General features: G+C 55.8%; 1 protein-coding gene across 1 annotated transcript in view; it reads left to right on the forward strand.

Annotated features, from left to right (window-relative positions):
• Positions 1 to 10780, forward strand: part of ST8SIA5 (ST8 alpha-N-acetyl-neuraminide alpha-2,8-sialyltransferase 5) — a 33262-nt gene extending 22482 nt beyond the window's left edge. Inside the window, exons 4-7 of the mRNA XM_075533233.1 lie at positions 2037 to 2181; positions 6804 to 6916; positions 8044 to 8136; positions 9672 to 10780. Of these exons, the coding sequence (XP_075389348.1) occupies positions 2037 to 2181; positions 6804 to 6916; positions 8044 to 8136; positions 9672 to 10140 (820 nt within the window). The 3' untranslated portion in view covers positions 10141 to 10780. The remainder of the gene's footprint in view (positions 1 to 2036; positions 2182 to 6803; positions 6917 to 8043; positions 8137 to 9671) is intronic.
• The last annotated feature ends 367 nt before the right edge of the window (positions 10781 to 11147 follow it).

Here is an 11147-nt window from a genome sequence, read left to right on the forward strand (position 1 = left end):
CACACAGAATCGACGTGATGTCAGTGGGCTGGGGCTTGGTTTAGGGGTCTCTGCGTCTCTGCCATTCAGTGAGTGCAGGGTCCACCTTTACTGAATGCAGCCCACAGGTTTCCAAAAGGTACTTGGCTTATTGCCCTTTTCAGTGCCCTCCCCACCCCCAGCAGAGAAGAACTTTGTTACTATAGCCCATCATCCAGGACAAAGTGTAGGTCTGTCTTTGCAGTACCCCTGCAGCCTTCCAGCCCCTCCCTCCGGCCCCCAGGGGGCGGGGTATAGCCTGCCAGGGAAACACTGAATGTCAATCAATGCATGTGTGTCAGCTGGGTTGCCGTGATGCTGGCCTTGCTGAAAGGGACAGAGGGACTGTGAGCACAAAGGCGCCCCCTGGGGAGGTTATGGAACGCGAACTTCCTCAAGGAGTTTCCTTTCTGAGCACTGATTCTAATGTGCCCCCATCCCAGGCCGCCCCTAGAGAGAACAGTGGGGTTTTTGTTGGGGTTGAAGCATGCAGCACCAACGCCCACATGTGCAGCTCTGAGACTAAGGCCCCAGCCTCCACCTCGTGCCAGACAGTCATGGTTTTGAGAGGCCCATTTGGAGAAATGGGGGTGTTCCAAGTGATAACCCTTGAGGAGGGGCTCCCGAGCAGCCTCAACCCAGAGCCATCTTCGAGGCTGCGGACAGACTGTAGGCCGAGTGAGGTTGTGGTCTGCAGAGACCCACCTGCCTCAAAGTGGTGTACGAACTCCAGTGGACCCCAGAAGCCGCTCCCCTCCCAGAGCATCCGGCCGGTCTGGGGGGCTGGCAAAAGCTGGGTGCGCTGAGGGCAGGCCTGATAAGACTCAGCATGAACCAGCTCCCTGGGTGCCGCATGACCCCCGCACCCCGCTGTCCCCACTGACCACTGCCAGAGGCCTGCACTATCCTGTCCTCCTGGAGCGGCCAGGGTGGAGGGGGCATTGGGCTCCCAGGACCATGGGATCCAAGATCCAAGTTTACCACTGAGCCAGGGGCACACCCCAGAGCAAGAGGGCAGAGTGGAACAGCAGCCACAGACACGAGCAAATTCCGTGCTGATCCACGGCTGACTCCCAAGCCTGCTTCCTCAGCCACATTCTCCCTTGGGGGCTGTAGTTCAAGCCTGCTTGCATGTGAACTTGAACTCTGCTGGAGCTTGTGGCTGACTGTGTTTTTGTGAGCAAAACTGCAGGGAATTAATACACACACATACACATATGCACAAACACACGCACACACAGTTTTAAGTATTTGTTTAAAGATCCCTAGCCGATGTAAGGGAGCCCTGGTGATATAGTGGGTTATGTGTTGGGCTTGCTAGCTGTAAGGCCAGCAGTTTGAAACCACCAGCCGCTCCACAGGAGAAAGAGGAGGCTTTCTACTCTCATAAATAGTTACAGTCTTGGAAACCCACAGGGGCAGCTCTACTCTGTCCCATAGGGTCATTGTGAGTCAGCATTGACTCGATGGCCGTGTTTGTTTTTAATACGGTTTGTGCTTGACGTCTGACCCAAAGGCGGTTTGGACCTCCCCAGCAGTGCCACGGAAGACAAGACTGGCGGTCTGCTTTGATTACGATGACAGCCAGGCAGCACGCAAGCGGCAGTTCTCTGTAATGCACGGGGTCGCCACGCACCAGAACGGATTTGGCGGCCACGAATTAGACCAACAGGCGCTTCTTTGGGAAGCCACAGCCCATAGTTTGCAGGAAGCCATCTGTGGGAACCCCATCCCAGTCTCGGGCTGCCCCTACTCCTCAGACAGCTTCAAAATGCTGCCGACCACGTTGCCCTGGCTCTGTGCACCGCCTGCTGTGGGGACCAGATGGCTCAGGGCGCCGCTGCTCCCAGGTTTTCACTGGGGACTGAAGCAGGGCTGGCATTTCTGGGGAGTTGGGGGCTGCTCAGCAGATCTTGAGTCATAGCTCGCCATTCTCCTAGAGGATCCTCAGTTTCTTCCTTGCGTGTCTAGCTTGGCCCCATGTCACCTTTCCCTCCCACCTCTCTCCCTGCCCACAGGTCCACTCTGACCAGGTGCTGCAATGCTGCCTCCTTCCTCTTCACCACCCAGAAGAACACGCCCCTGGGGACGAAGCTCAAGTACGAGGTGGACACCAGCGGCATCTACCACATCAACCAGGAGATCTTCCGCATGTTTCCCAAGGTGCTGTTTTCTCGGTCCCTGGGGCAGGGGTGATGGGGTGGTGCACCCCCTGACTCTCTGCCCTCTGAGCTACTCCTCTTGGTCCTGGTTGGCCATCTCCAGGTCCAGTAATCCCCCCTCCCGTCTCCCTGGGGCCCGGCCGGAGCACACCGAGCAGCCCCTGGGCATTCTCTGCGTGACTTTTAGCAAGAAAGTGCTTATAAGATTCTGGCGGTGCACCGCTCACAGGGACTTGCTTGAGAATGTGTCATCCCTTGTCCCACGTCAGGCACGTGAAGTGACACCAAGCATGTTTGCAAACGTTGTCTGAGTTGAATGTGCAACGAGTCATAAACAAATACAAGTCAAGGCCCAGGAGTGGTTCCCCCCTGGGGTGAGCTCGGGCGATCATTTGCTCTTAGTCACTTACGTTGGAGTTGGACTGGTTTGACTGTTCGTAACAGAAAAAGCTACAATATCAGAAGCAAGGTAGAAGTCTATTTTTTTTTCTTGTTTTGCATAATAGAAGCCTGGGATGGGCTTTTCGGGACAGTGTGGGGGTGCTGTGATGCCGGGGCCAGACAGAGCGGTGCACACACTCCCAACTGTCCAGGGAATGAAGCTTAGGTGCCTGCACCCATTTATGGCCTGAGCGCAGGATGGAGGCGGAGCGTGACTCTCTTCACACACCTGGGTCTTGCCAGGCTGAGGGCACAGTTGTCCACTGCATCTCAGGGGGTTGAGGCCGGTGGGTAGAGCACAGCCAGGTTACCACATACGGTTCCAAGGAGGTCCATTGAACTGCACAGGTTCTCTACCTTTCTCATGCCATGACCCTTTCATACAGGTCTTCCTGTGGTGTTGACCCCCCAAACATAACATTATCTTCATTGCTACTTCATCACTGTCATTTTGCTACTGTGATGAATCGGGCGACCCCTATGAAAAGGTCGTTTAACCCCCAAAGGGGTTGCGGCCCACAGGTTGAGAACCGCTGAACTAGAGCCAGGCTGACCCACCTTCTTCAGGAAAGGGCCAGACAGTAGTTCAAGCTTCCCAGCAGGCCGGGTCACTGTGGGCAGCCACTCAAGGCGGTGACCACGCTGGCACAGAGGCAGCCACGGCGGGCTAGAAACGAATGGGCGTGTCTCTGTTGCAATAGAAGGCGAGTCTTCATTCTACCCTGAAATTCGCGTTTTTATGGTAATTTTCTTTTGGTCACCTGAACACGTTACAGCTATTCTTAGCTTGCTGGCTATACAAAAACAGGCCACAGGCCTTATAGCACCGACCCTTGCATTAGAGCAGATGGTGGCGTGGGGCTGCTAACTGGAAGGTCAGCAGTTTGAAACCACTGATTGCTTCATGGAGGCAAGATGAGGCTTTTTACTCCCATAAAGCCTTGGTGCTATACACAGTACAGCACCGACAATACACACAACATCCCTCCATTTATTTAATGCTTCCTCTTCTTCCACCATCATGACCATGACCCCGTTCTACCTTACAGATCAGGATAGACCGGAGCAGGTACATTGACACAGAGAAGAGCTTTCAACACATGGAATCCAGGACAGATTAACCCCTCAGGAACAGTAATGGGAGTAGTGATACCATGAGGGTAGGGGGAGAAATGGGGAACTGACTATAATGATCGACATATAACCAACCCCCTTCCCCAGAGGGAAGAAAAACAGAAACATGGGTGAAGGGAGACAGTGGATGACGTAAGATATAAAAGTAATAGTAATTTATATTTTATCAGGGGTCCACAAGGGTGTGGGGGGGGGAGGGGGGGGAGAGACGAAGGGAGGGTGGGGGGAGGGAAAAAAGGGCTCAAGCAAAAAGAAAATGTTTTGAAAATGACGATGGCAACATACGCACAAATAAGTTTGACACAATTGATGCATGGATTGCTAGGAGAGCTGTAAGTCTATGACTTCCAATAAAACAGTTTATTGCCCCCCAGTGCCCTCGTAAACAAAACAAAAACCAATTAAAAAAAAGATTTACAGTCTCAGAAGTACATGGGGCAGTTCTACTCTATCCCATCAGGTCACTGTGATTTGGAAGGGACTTGATGGCCGTGAGGCTGGAGTCTGGGAATATAGGAGTCCTGGCGGTGCCCAGTTCACGTGTTTGCCTGGTAACCCAAAGATCAGGGGTTAAAGCCACCAGCGTCTCCCCAGGAGAAATATGGGGGTGGTCTCCTTCTAGCAAGACAGTCGTGGAGACCCTGTGGGGCAGTTCCACCTTGTCCTGTGGCCGAGGTGAATTGGAGCCCATGGTCAGGGCGGTGAGTTTATTTATTTACTTTTGGTTTGGGCAAAGAAAAACATTTCCCAAACATCCCTAAAGATTAAAGTACTTTTTTGGGTTAGTGAAAAAAACAAACAAACAAAGAAAATAGAGCTTCCCAGCCCGGAGAGTCTTCTCCTCGGGCTGTAAGATCAAGAGCTCCGGCATCTGCATTTTCAGGTAACTCTTGACTTCCAGAAGTTGGAGAACACTTCCTAGAACTTAAGCCTTCAATAATTTCTCCAGCGATGACTTTTTTTTTCTTTCCCCCTCTTCCTCTGGTCAAAGTCAAAGAGTGAAACTCCCTCCCCAAGCCCTTGTTAGATGCTCTTGTTCCTGGCCTGCTTGGTCCCCAGGGCCCGCTCCTCCAGGAGACAGGAGCTGTGAATAGGGACACAAGTTTGAGCCTCAGCAAAGTGATTCTCCACGAGACCTTGTTCTGGCTGCTGATGCCTCTGGAGGCTCCAAGGTGCTGACTGTGCTGCCCAGGTGGCGGCTGGCCAGCTGGGGCATGTCGGTGGGAAGCTGCCTGGTCGGTTCCAGGTGTCAGAGCTGGGGGGTGGGGAGGGCCCCTTAGAGGCACCTCGTAAGAACACCGGATCCCCTTTGCTAAGTTACCTCTGGGCCAGGCTTATCATTTATATCAGAGCTCACACCTGGGGGCAGGTGTACCCCCAGGTGATACCCAGGGATGTCTGGGGACATTTTAAATTGTGGCAACTTGGAAAGGGTGTTACTGACACGTAGAGGGCACAGGCCAGGAATGCTGCCAACCTTCCAGACTCGAGTCTAGAGTGACCAGATGGGCAGCCCCACCCCCAACAGAGCACCACCTGGCCCAGAATCTCAGTGGTGCTGAGGTTGGGAAGCCAAGCTTTATCCATTCTCCTTGGATTCCTGGGAGGCCCCTCTGTTCCTGTCCTCATTGTACAGATGAGTCCCTGAGACCCCAGACAACTTGGCCGCCATCCCCTCGGCGTGGCGTGGCTGAACTTGATGTAGCTCCTTCCGTCACACCTCATCTCCCCTGTGGCCCATTTTAAAGCCCTTCTAGTGGGTCCTATTTTCTCCCTCCTTTTCCATCGAGGCCTTGCTCGGTTTTATTTGGCTGTCCTTGTTAGTGTCTGTGTTTCTTTGCTTTTGTATGTTTCTTTGATAGATGTGAACTCCAGGATGATGAATCAAGAGAGAGTAATTGGACTGATGGTTCCTTGAGGCAACGGCCGGCATGGTTGGGGGGAAATAGGGAGCTCGTAACAAGGGGCACAGGGAAGAAGGAAATATTCTCAAGTTGATGGGGGTAATGATTACACGGCTCTTCTTGATACGACAGGATTGAATTGTACAATAGGTGGATCGTGTCCCAATAAATGGTTACGAGCAAAATAACAACAGATAAGTAGGGCTAAACTTGAGTCTGTCGGCTCCTCCTGGCTTACCCAGGACTTTCCCGGTCCCAGGAGCCCTGGGCTGACGGGGGATGGAGGGGGCAAGGGGGAGGGGGTGGGTCCACCCCTACCTTCACTCTGGGCCTGTGTTCCTCCCTGCAACCTGTGACCGCCCACTCTACCTGTCTCAGGTCATCCAGGAGGGACTGTGGTCTAAAGCAGGGACATGGGAGAACAAGCCTAAGGGCACTCGGGCCGGCCAGTTTTCTCTCTCTGCTGCTGATTTCCCGGGAGGGCATGCCCAGGGAGCCGCCGGTGCCCAGGGCAGGGCAGCCGTGACAATGGAGGTTGAGGTTGGCGCATCCTGTGAAGGCCCCACTGCCAATGCCACCTCCACGCTGGCTCTGGCTTAGGCTCCCTGCACTCAGATCCCTCACCATCCGCAGGCCCCAGGAGGTGTGTGTCTTGCCACCCTGTTCTGACCTCGTATCTCCTTGCTTGCTCTCTCCGGTCTCTTGCCCCAGCTCAGGTAATGATTCTGCCCGGGGCCTGGGTCCTCTCGTGGAACAGCTAGTCCGGAGCTGAAAGGGGCGAGAGGCAGGCTGGGGGGGTCTCTGTCCCTGTGTAGCCTCTGCCGGGGGTGCCCCTCAGGCACCTGCATTAATACTGGAAGGCAGAAGAGAGGCGAGCCTTCTGAGCACCGGGGAAACCAAACGTTTCACCTGTCCTCCCCTTTCTCTGGAAACTGGAGACCTTCCAGGACCGGAGACCCTGGTCAGTGCCAGCTCCTTCACGCGACACCCCAGACACTGGCAGTGAGGCTCTGGCGGCGCTTCTCATCTGCAAAATGGAAGGGCCTCTCCACTCCACAGTCCAGGGCCGGCCCTCCGGTGGAGGGGTAGCCCCGGGTGGAGGCAGGGCTGGGGGCTGACAGGGCCCTCTGTCTGTCTCCCCCAGGACATGCCGTACTACCGCTCCCAGTTTAAGAAGTGTGCCGTGGTGGGCAACGGGGGCATCCTGAAAAACAGCCGCTGCGGCCATGAGATCAACAGCGCCGACTTCGTGTTCCGGTAAAGGACCCCCCTGTGCCTGCACCTACCAACTCTGCCCATGTCCTCCTTCTCCTCCTCCGTGCCCCTCCCGCTGCCCGGGTAAATTACCTAGCCGTCTGGGCCTGTCCCTGCAGTGGAAGATGGCAATGATAACAGTATCTCCCCCTTGGGGTTCGTGGGAGGATCCAATGAATACATTAATGAGATAAGGCGGATGGTGTTGGGTGTCATTGAGTTGACTGTCAACTCACTGTGGCCTTGTGTGATCTCATAGAACTGATGGGAGGCTGTCACCTCCAGACCCTCCTCTCCCGAGTGGGTTTGAACTGCCACCCTTTTGCTTGGCACCTGAGCACTTCACGGTGTGCCATCAGCACTCCCTCAGGAAAGGCTCATCCGCTGGAAGCCTTCCTGGGGTGCAGACAGGGGCTGGGTGCTAGCAGTGCCGGCTCTGGATTGCTCAGGGGAGTTACCTTCCTCCCATGGACCGTGCAGCCACAGAGACTGGAAGGAGGATCGGTTTCTGGTCTTGGGTTCTCTCTGCCGTCGTCATCGTTAATAAGGACCACTGAGTCCATTTCGACTCAGAGCAACCCTGTGCGACAGAGTCGAATGGCTCCCGAGGGTTTCCCAGGCTGAACTCTTGACGGGGGCCGATCGCCCAGAGACAGGGGGTGGGTTTGAACTGCGAACCTTTGGGTTAGCAGCCCAGCACTTAACCGCTCACCACTAGGGCTAGCCCACGCTCTCTTTCTGGCTTTATAAACATAGCAGTACGCTTTAGCCAAGAGGGTGACCTCTTGTCCCTCCACCTAACCACAAAACCAAAGCCACAGCCACCGAGTTGGGTGTGGCTCACGGCGACCCTCTAGCACAGAGTAGAACTCTAGTGCAAAGCCACGTATTGCAGCTGTCTCCACACGCTACAGTCTCTCCGCCTCTTGTGGTGACTGGAACTTCAAGACTAGGGACAAGGGGGCTAGGCTTTCCCAGTGCCTGGGGCCGTCAGCACCCACCGGACAGTCCACCCAGTTGGCTGCCACCCAACCCTCTGCCCCACGATCACTGCCACTCGCTCTCGCCCACTCCCCAGTACCCCTTGTAGAATGAGTGACTACCATTGGGATGCCTGGTCTCTTCCGCAGGTGCAATCTGCCCCCCATCTCAGAGAAGTACAGCGTGGATGTGGGGGTAAAGACGGACGTGGTCACCGTGAACCCCAGCATCATCACAGACAGGTCAGTGGCCCTTTTCCCAGAGCTGGACCCCCCATGATGACAGCCACGAGTCACGTGCAGCTCTGTCCCCTTGACACGTGGCTAGGACAGACCCAGATGGGACGCCCCTACAGCCCACTCTGGATTCCAGAGGCTTCCTGTGGAACAAAAGGACGCAGCGTGGTCTCACTCATCCTGTATCCCGAAGACAGTGAAAACAGTATTTCAGATATCCAAAAAAAACCAAGTTCCCCGCCATTGGGCTGATACCAAGTTATAGTGACCCTGTCGGACAGTAGAACTGCTCCTGTGGGTTTCTGAGGCTGTTGACTCCTTATGGGACTAAAAGCCCCGTCTTTTGAACTGCCGACCCCGTAGTTAGCAGCTTGATGCGGAACCACTGTGCCCATCCAGGCTCCCGTCTTTTGGATGTAGCTTAAATAAAAGATAACCATGAATGCCACTGGTTTCTACAGAACGATGTAGTCAATCTTTAAATCTCAGCCGAGAGTTCTACTCACACAGGGGTATTGCCTGTGATGAAGTATTTATCCAACACCTTGTTGGTTGCCAAGGTGCTGGTTCTGACGCCTGCTGGCCCCAGGTGTGCGGAGTAGAACTGGACCCCAACAAGGGTTTGGAAGCAGAGGGCCTGGCCTGTCGTCGGAGGGCGCCCTGGGCGGGTGGAAGCTGCCCATCTTTCATTCTGTGGTTCTGCACTGAGCCATTTGGACCACCCAGGAAACCTATAATGTACTTGCGTCAGTACTTCATGCATATGACGGATGTCCAAACAGTGGTTACAGAGCATGCGCAGGACCTGCTCCCCCAGCTCCCTGCTCCTGGAGGCGCCCTCTGACTCCCTTTGCTTTGAGTTTGGTCGGCGAGCTTTTCGGGGAGTGACCAGGGCCACTGTGCCCCTTACACCGAGTGTGTCCAGATGGCAATGGGCAGACACCTTGTGCAAAGATCCAGCCCTCACCCCCTTAGCACCCCATCCAGGGTCTTGGAGGCTTTGGAGGAGGGGGATATGGTGTGGAAGCCCCAGCCTGGGCAGAGTCACCCCATTTGGGTCAGAAAAGTGTGAGAGGAAGGGACAGTGGGAGTTGATGAGCTGGCTCTGATGGGCAGGGAATGCCTTTTTGAGGGATGGGTAAGCAGTTGGCTCAGCAGTGTGTGGAAGGAGTGAGAGGGTGTGAGAGAGCCACCTGTCCGTCCTTCCACTGCCCGACAGAGCGACCCCTGCAGTCACACCCTGGGCATTTGGGCCCTGAGGGTCCTCGTCTCAACGCTACACATCTTTCTTATCCATTCTATCTTATCTAATCCATCCATCCCATCCATCCATTCATCCATCCATCCATCCATCCATCCATCCATCCATCCATCCATCCATCCATCCATCCATCCATCCATCCATCCATCCACCCAGCTATCTGGTCCTGGGATAGGCCAGTGAACCGGATTGGGGTGGGGGTTCGCGGGGAGCCAGGGACTCTGGGTAACGGCTGGCTGGGCCGCAGACCCCTCACTCTGCCTCCCCTGCCCACCCGCAGGTTTCACAAGCTGGAGAAGTGGCGGCGGCCTTTCTTCCGCCTGCTGCAGGTCTACCCGAACGCGTCGGTGCTGCTGCCGGCTTTCTACAACACGCGCAACACCGACGTGTCCATCCGCGTCAAGTACGTGCTGGACGACTTCGAGTCGCCGCAGGCCGTCTACTACTTCCACCCCCAGTACCTGGTCAACGTGTCGCGCTACTGGCTCAGCCTGGGCGTGCACGCCAAGCGCATCAGCACCGGCCTCATCCTGGTCTCCGCGGCGCTGGAGCTCTGCCAGGAGGTGCACCTTTTCGGCTTCTGGGCCTTCCCCATGAACCCCTCGGGCCTCTACATCACGCACCACTACTACGACAACGTCAAGCCCCGGCCGGGCTTCCACGCCATGCCCTCCGAGATCTTCAACTTCCTTCACCTGCACAGCCGCGGCATCCTCCGCGTGCACACGGGCACCTGCAGCTGCTGCTGATGGCGGCGGGGCTGCCTGGCCCCCGGGCCCTCCCTCCACCCGACCCCGCCACCAGAACCGCCTCCCCACCTCCCCCTCCTGGCGGGGCCTGGAACTGCAGGCCAGGTAGCGCGAGGACCTGGTGTGGGGGGCGCCCCCAGTCTCAGTGTTCGGCTTTGTGCTTGGGTTCCAGGGGGCTCTCCGGCAGCAAGGGTGGGAGTCACCGGGGCAGAGGCATTGCTGGACTGCGCTTCCGGGGGCTCCAGCTTTGGGAGCATGCTGCTGGACCGTACCCTTTTCAGGGGACCCCTGGGGCTGCCCGTGACTAAAGCACATTTCCACCCTCTTTGAGCCATCTAGCGAGCACAACTGCAGGTGCAGAACACGGAGACGGGACTTTGGAGCATAGTCAGGCCTGATTTCAGACTTGTCAGGTTCCTGACCTTCCCACTGAGGTCTCAGCCACGTCTTGCTGCCCCGAGTGCTTCCTGGCCAACCCAGAGGCCAGCTCTTTTCTGCAGAGCAGGAGGGACTCAGAGCGGCTTGCCTTGGGGGGCATAGCACCAGGTTAAGTGCAGTCCGGGCTGCAGTGGCAGAGAATTAGGATCATCTGCTAGGACACCCTCCCCCCTTACCCCCCGCCCCGTGCCCTGCAGACACTTCCTGGGACACCTCAGTCGCTGTCCTGGTGCCTCCAGGCCCAGTCCTCCTTGGCTGTTTTGATGAGACGGAAATAAACCGGACCAGCCATTTACACCAAGGTTTCCGAGCCAATGGTATCGACTCAATACGCGCTCAGCAATTTGCTCCCCCTTCTGCCTCCGTATTTTCAACTCCTGGCTGTAACCAGGAGTTATTTATAAGATCTGTTTCGCTGTACCTTCCCCAACACAGCAGACTCCTGCTATATCCAGTTCCCGCTCCCGCCGCAAAGTACTGGCAGCGGCAGCAGAGGCAGAGCTACGGAAATAGCGCCTCTGGCAATTAGTTTTAAATTACTAAATAATCATGCACAGCTGGCAAAGGGG

Source organism: Tenrec ecaudatus, chromosome 15 (genome assembly GCF_050624435.1).
Source record: "Tenrec ecaudatus isolate mTenEca1 chromosome 15, mTenEca1.hap1, whole genome shotgun sequence".
Classification (NCBI taxonomy): Eukaryota; Metazoa; Chordata; class Mammalia; order Afrosoricida; family Tenrecidae; genus Tenrec; species Tenrec ecaudatus.